This window comes from Oncorhynchus masou, chromosome 29 (assembly GCF_036934945.1).
Source record: "Oncorhynchus masou masou isolate Uvic2021 chromosome 29, UVic_Omas_1.1, whole genome shotgun sequence".
Taxonomy (NCBI): Eukaryota; Metazoa; Chordata; class Actinopteri; order Salmoniformes; family Salmonidae; genus Oncorhynchus; species Oncorhynchus masou.
Genome location: NC_088240.1, coordinates 88580032 through 88587611, shown reverse-complemented (window position 1 = coordinate 88587611; position 7580 = coordinate 88580032). Strand labels below are relative to the sequence as shown.

Below are 7580 nucleotides of genomic sequence, written 5' to 3'. Positions count from 1 at the left end.
GAATAGGTCTATACTCCACCTGTTCTCATGGTAGAATAGGTCTATACTCCACCTGTTCTCATGGTAGAATAGGTCTATACTCCACCTGTTCTCATGGTAGAATAGGTCTATACTCCACCTGTTCTCATGGTAGAATAGGTCTATACTCCACCTGTTCTCATGGTAGAATAGGTCTATACTCCACCTGTTCTCATGGTAGAATAGGTCTATACTCCACCTGTTCTCATGGTAGAATAGGTCTATACTCCACCTGTTCTCATGGTAGAATAGGTCTATACTCCACCTGTTCTCATGGTAGAATAGGTCTATACTCCACCTGTTCTCATGGTAGAATAGGTCTATACTCCACCTGTTCTCATGGTAGAATAGGTCTATACTCCACCTGTTCTCATGGTAGAATAGGTCTATACTCCACCTGTTCTCATGGTAGAATAGGTCATACTCCACCTGTTCTCATGGTAGAATAGGTCTATACTCCACCTGTTCTCATGGTAGAATAGGTTTATACTCCACCTGTTCTCATGGTAGAATAGGTCTATACTCCACCTGTTCTCATGTATGTCACAGCCATTCTTTAAACTGTCCACTTGACCTAGTCCCCTGCTATATCAGAACTCAGGCACCCCTCGCCCCATTTGTGTGTCAATTATATAATAATAATAATAATAATAATAATAACAATCATAATATCCATCATAATATATTGTGTATAATTATAAATAACAATTTGATAAAATGTATTTTAGGCCAAAATATTATTTTATGTAATTTACTTTGGGCCAAATCTTATTAAGAAACGAATGAACTGAATATAGAATAGTACAGACAGTATCAGAAAGCCATATATCCTCGAAGGAAGGAATGCATTCTGGAGATAATGAACAACTGTTACCAGTGTATGCAGTTAGTTATTCAAGTCATTCAAGACTCATTTTCTGATGCAGTTATTGGCACCCAGTGATATAAACCGAGACTACAGGGATGAGGGATTATTTCACATCTTTCTTTTAAAATAACGTTATTTCATTCTTACATTGCATTTAAATTATACATTCGGTAGGCCTATCATTTGCTTATTAGGAACATCACAATTACTTCAACCCTTATAGAAAACATTCCGTTATTGGTCAACACAGACAATAGTCTGTATTATATTGATTTATGATAGATTGCTTTTTATTTTCTTCAAAACCACATATTTGTCATCGAACATTTTCCGTCCCCATTTTCTAACAAAGAGGTAGCATTTTGCATCACGATTATCTAAGAAAAGAAACTCTGCAAAGTATTGTGGCTAAGGTTTAGCAGTCAAAGAAGAGCAGAAAACTCACTGCAGGTCGTATTGAAGGCCCATTTCAGACTAACCCTTTGTACCAATGTACAATTCCACACAGGCCTGGCCTATATTATATTCAACATCTCAATAGATAAGTGCGTTTCAATAACTATCAGACGTCATTTGGCGTCTTTCCAACAACCACTGGGATACGGTATTGCATCCTGACATTATCAAAACAACTTACATAATACTGGTTAACAACATTGACGTCGATTGCTGTAGGCCTTCTCCCAGCACATATAAAAATGCTATATTCTCTTACCCTAATCTCCAGCAAATTCCTGCGCGGTTGGAACCGTCCATTTTAGTTTGATATATTTCCTATGGGACGTAGGCCGAGGTTCCATCGCAGGTGAGGCCCGTGGTAATCTATTATCACCCACACGATGTGCTGAGTCGTTTTTTGTTGTGAATAGAACGCGAATGCTTCTCTCCGATCTTATTTCGAAGCCTTTCTGTCGAGGAATGCTCTCGAACCAAGGCGAGTCCCTGTTCTACAACAACATCTGTTCATTTCACGTGACTTTTGTAAAATACTAACATCTGTTCAGAATAGGTTTCACTCGGTGCCTCTCTCTGCGTCGTGTCCGTTACCAACTCCTCTCCGCAAACACAGGAACGTATACTTAGTTGTGTTACATTTCTGACTTGGAGAGAGTTTGTTGACTTCAAATTAAGCTATTTTGCTTGTCAACGGGAACAGCTTGGATGTTCATATAAGCAAGTTGTGTTCTTAGGTAGGCTAAGGACTAGGTTTATCTTTTGCATTCAGGTTTTTAGTTTGCACATAACTCTATTTTGCGTTTTGGAACTTTTCTTGTGATTCTGCAGTGACTGTGTCCATAAAAACAAGCTGTGTATGGGAGACTTTCACATATGCTGTCTGTATACTCCACCACCTCACACTAGCCTACAGGGCCGCTGTATACTCCACCACCTCACACGAGCCTACAGGGCCGCTGTATACTCCACCACCTCACACGAGCCTACAGGGCCGCTGTATACTCCACCACCTCACACGAGCCTACAGGGCCTACCAAAGACTCCTTGAATTTCATAGACATCTGGGAATTCCATACATGCCTCACAAGCCAATTGCACACCTTCAAACGGACACGTGCTTTGAATTAAACGACTTCAGGAGGGTTGAAGAGTCCAAAATACTTTTCCAGATTCAACAAACGGATGGATAGATTAAGCGTCCAGGGGCAGTAACTGCAGGCTATGCAATACTTTGATTGAACATGTATTCTGAGGGAACACGCCTGCTCTCTCAGATTGACAATCAGTTGTTCTGCGTTATCTGCCATAAAGGGACATGTTTGCACAGCATCTACAGCTGATACATAAGGCCTTTAATACATGCTAATGCTAATAATCTATCAACACCCGTTCACGTCAAATAAATCGGTGAAGAATATGGGGACAACGTTATGGGGATCAATTCATTAGACGTGCTTTGATCTACAGGCGGTTTGCAGGAGCTTTAGCCTGAGCGCTTGCCATTATAGCCCGCCGTGTGGGGAAATAACGTGCGCTCATCAGTTCGATGTATTAAATAGTTTATGTTTATATGAAAGCCACAGACAGAAAATAAAACCCACCAACAAGATTTGTTAACGTAAGCTTAATATTTTACTCTGTCTCGCATCAGTAGCCTATTACATTTAACAAAGTAACATGACTCTTTGTGAATAGATTAGAAGTAGCCTAAAATAATACAGACAGTCAATTACAATAGGCCTGCTACATCGTCTCGGCTACATACTAGGCTATATGCAATATCATGATTTAAGGTGTTATGAATCACATATCAATATATATCACAATTGAATAGGCCTATATTCATTTAGTATTTTTCAGCTTTTGCAAAACTATTCTCCATTTCTCATTAAAGAAAGAAGAAATTTCACGCAACTGATCAATCATGTCGATTTGCAACCTAATTTATCAGGCAGACTGAATAACCTCATTTATCAGGCAGACTGAATAACCTCATTTATCAGGAAGACCGAATAACCTCATTTATCAGGCAGACTGAATAACCTCATTTATCAGGCAGACTGAATAACCTCATTTATCAGGCAGACTGAATAACCTCATTTATCAGGAAGACCGAATAACCTCATTTATCAGAAACATTGAGTAACTTCATTTATCAGAAACATGGAATAATCTTTTATCAGGAACACATAATCATCTAATGTATCAGAAACATGGAATAATCTCATTAACAGGAACGTGGAATAACCTCATTTATCAGGAACATGGTATAATCTAATTTAACAGGAAAACGGAATAACCTAATTCATCAGGGATATGGAATAACCTCATTTATCAGGGACACAGAAAACCCTCCTTTATCAAGAACATGGAAATACCTAATTTATGAGGAAAACAGAATAATCTCCTTTATCAGGAACGTGGAATAACCTCATTTATCAGGAACATGGAATAACCTAATTTAACAGGAACGTGGAATAACCTCATTTATCAGGAACGTGGAATAACCTCATTTATCAGGAACACAGAAAACCCTCCTTTATCAAGAACATGGAAATACCTCATTTATGAGGAAAACAGAATAATCTCCTTTATCAGGAACATGGAATAATCTAATTTATCAGGAACACTGAATAACCTAATTTATCAGGAACGTGGAATAACCTCATTTATGAGGAAAACAGAATAATCTCCTTTATCAGGAACATGGAATAATCTAATTTATCAGGAACGTGGAATAACCTCCTTTATCAGGAACATGGAATAAACTCATTTATCAGGAACATGTAATAACCTTCTTTATCAGGAACGTGGAATAACCTAATTTATCAGGAAAATTGAGTAACCTAATTTATCAGGAAAATGGAATAACCTAATTTATCAGGAACACTGAATAACCTAATTTATCAGAAAAATGGTATAACCTCATTTATCAGGAACGTGGAATAACCTCCTTTATCAGGAACATGGAATAAACTAATTTATCAGGAACGTGGAATAACCTTCTTTATCAGGAACGTGGAATAACCTAATTTATCAGGAACACTGAATAACCTAATTTATCAGGAAAATGGAATAACCTAATTTATCAGGAACACTGAATAACCTAATTTATCAGAAAAATGGAATAACCTAATTTATCAGGAACACTGAATAACCTAATTTATCAGAAAAATGGTATAACCTCATTTATCAGGAACGTGGAATAACCTCCTTTATCAGGAACATGGAATAAACTCATTTATCAGGAACGTGGAATAACCTTCTTTATCAGGAACGTGGAATAACCTAATTTATCAGGAAAATGGAATAACCTAATTTATCAGGAACACTGAATAACCTAATTTATCAGAAAAATGGTATAACCTCATTTATCAGGAAAATGGAATAACCTAATTTACCAGGAACATGGAATAACCTCATTTATCAGGAACATGGAATAACCTCATTCATCAGGAACATGGAATAACCTCCATCGGGAACATGGAATAACCTCATTCATCAGGAACATGGAATAACCTCCATCAGGAACATGGAATAACCTCATTCATCAGGAACATGGAATAACCTCCATCAGGAACATGGAATAACCTCATTCATCAGGAACGTGGAATAACCTCCATCAGGAACATGGAATAATAGCAAATGTCAACACTATAGGCTTTAGTGACGCACAAAGTGTTGCTACACAGTTATAAACGGCAAAGTTTGCCTACCACTATACAATAATAATTAAAGCAGTAGTCTGGTTTATTTTACAAATAGGCAAATAATAATATTGGTCATAATAATAATACATTATTCCAACGATGTCCGTTCATTACTACAAAACAAACCTAATAAATAGTATGATTATTTCGTCTTTCATAACCGATAGTCCCATTGGGTCGAGAGAAATCCGATATTCAGAGGCGTTTCAGGAGTATGTTAGTTTAAGATGAAGCTGATTATGTTGATTATAAGACCACGCCAAAAACAACCGTGAAACGTTTCCCAGGTGGACACGGTTTTAATACATTTCATACACCCCTCTTACTGAATGATCTCTGCAAAAGTTGTTGTCGTAAATGTGAATGTTAAGCATGGTCCACTGGTGGATTGGAGCAGGACACATTATAAACATTCACTTCAATGTGAAGACTTACCGCCAATGTATTAACTATTTGTGTCAGAATAAAAGTCGAAGTAGCCTAACTGGTAGCCTGCCAGATATCTTATGCAGCAGAGTTTGCATGTTTGCATCAAAAGAGGGAATTACTCAAGTATTTGACAATTGTTCGATCCTAGGACATTTAGATTTGTATAATCATACCATACTTGTTTGGTTGACACTTAATTAATGAAGTAAAAAGGGAAATCATTTTGTTTTATCATTTACTTTATTGCGGAAAATATACAATTATTTACACAACAATAATAAAAATAGGAATGCATTTCAGACATAAGATCTATTCCTCATGTAACACGTGTCATCAATAAATAAATAAATGTATTCTGAAAATAATAACCTCAATTATTTTCGCACAGGTTGGCGACACATTATTTCAACCCATCAGCCTATAATACCGCAGTCAGTCCACATCGAAAGTCTCACACGGAAACTGAGACAAATGCGTCGATGCTGCCCTTTAACCTCCACAGAATACGGTCCACAGAGTCAAAGACATGCACGAAAACATACATTTCCAAGTAACATTCGTCGTCAACAATAAAAAAAACTAACGTATTTCAGAATGTAGTAGTGTAGTAGCCTAGCACTCGAATGCAGATCCAGGTCGTCCAAACGCGGGCCTTTCCCAGGCAAAGTGCTCTCCCCACGCCCTGTCCTTTTTGGTTTTAAATGGTTGTCAACGTTTGCTCCCATAAACCGCAGCTTTGTGTGTTTCCAGCATTATTCTCCAGAATTGCCCCGTTGTCATATTGATAAGCAGAATCAGCTGTCACCTGCAGATCAGAACAATTATAAAAAAGACGATTAATTATTGACGCCTGACTACGAAAAAGTTCAACAAAACACAGCAACCTAGACTTGTTTATGGCTGCAGTATGACTCACAAAGCAATAGTCTATTAAAGTAGAACACTATTTAAGCTGATACTGTTAACAAAACAAAATTAGCCCAAATAGGCTATAGACACATGTAGTAGGCCCATAGGCCTAAAGTGATTGTTTTTGTATTTAGCCATTTTTGTACAACGAACATCAACTGAAATGGTTGCAATGTAGTACGGTCTTAAAAAGTAAGACAATGAGTTGGAAAACAGAGCATACCATTTTGGACTACAGCTCTTCGGCCGTGAGCTAGTGAGATGCTGACATGGACCAAGCGCCCTCCATCCTCCATACAGAAAACGCATAGCTTAATCTCTCATGAGCCACATAACTACAACTTGCCATTTTGGAGTCCAATTCATCGCTCTGCAGAACTTGGTACAGGAAATCGATGTACCTGGCAGCAAGTTTTAAGGTTTGTATTTTGCTCAGTTTGTCTGAAGGCAAAGTGGGGATAATTTTCCGCAAAGACGAGAAAGCTTCGTTGAGTGACTGCGTCCTCTGCCGCTCGCGCACGTTCGCCATGACTCGTTGCGTCTGTAGGTCTTCGAAAGAATGTGGACTGCTGCTGCTTGACTTTTTCCCTCTTTTCCCAGGGGTAGGGCTATCTGAATCCTCCCCATTCTTCCTGCTTGATGTCCTTTTCCTCCCACATCTCTTCGGTTGCCTATCCAGTTCCCCCTCACTGTTGCTGAGACTGTCTAGTGGAGAGCCTGGGGAGCTCGACTCTTCCCCGGTCATTTCCTCAGACATCACCCCTCAGTTAGAAGACAGACAAGCGACAGTCAGTCCGAATGATCCACGCATCAAGTTAACGGTTATTTCCAGTTGCGCCTTCGATTCACCGCCAGACACCAATAATAAAGTATCCATACATGGGATCCCGAGACAAGAAATGTTTTCTGATACTTGAGAAAGTTACGGAGTTCTTATAGCCTGTATGGCGTAAAGATTTGGAGAGAGAGAGGATTGGCCAATAAAGTATATTACGTGTAAAGAGGGGTGGGCGCGAGCAAGGAACTATGAGGAACTCCTCTCACTGCATGGTCTGCTGAAAACAAAGTCGGAGACCGCTGAAAGCGTACTTCATCAATGGCGGGATTGGTATTGTATAGCCTAGAATATAATTTGGATAGGCTTATCAAAGAAACACATTTTGTTTGATTTGAATCTCATTTAATATGCT

The 7580-nt window shown here is 38.6% G+C and overlaps 1 protein-coding gene across 1 annotated transcript; it reads right to left on the bottom strand.

The window, feature by feature from the left end:
• Positions 1-5708: 5708 nt before the first annotated feature.
• twist1b (twist family bHLH transcription factor 1b) lies at positions 5709-7331 on the bottom strand. The gene is made up of 2 exons (XM_064947277.1): positions 6614-7331; positions 5709-6286 (listed from the first exon to the last, which is right to left on the bottom strand). The coding sequence occupies exon 1, from the start codon at positions 7145-7147 to the stop codon at positions 6644-6646; it is 504 nt and encodes a 167-aa protein (XP_064803349.1). The 5' UTR covers positions 7148-7331; the 3' UTR covers positions 5709-6286; positions 6614-6643.
• Between the last annotated feature and the right edge of the window lie 249 nt (positions 7332-7580).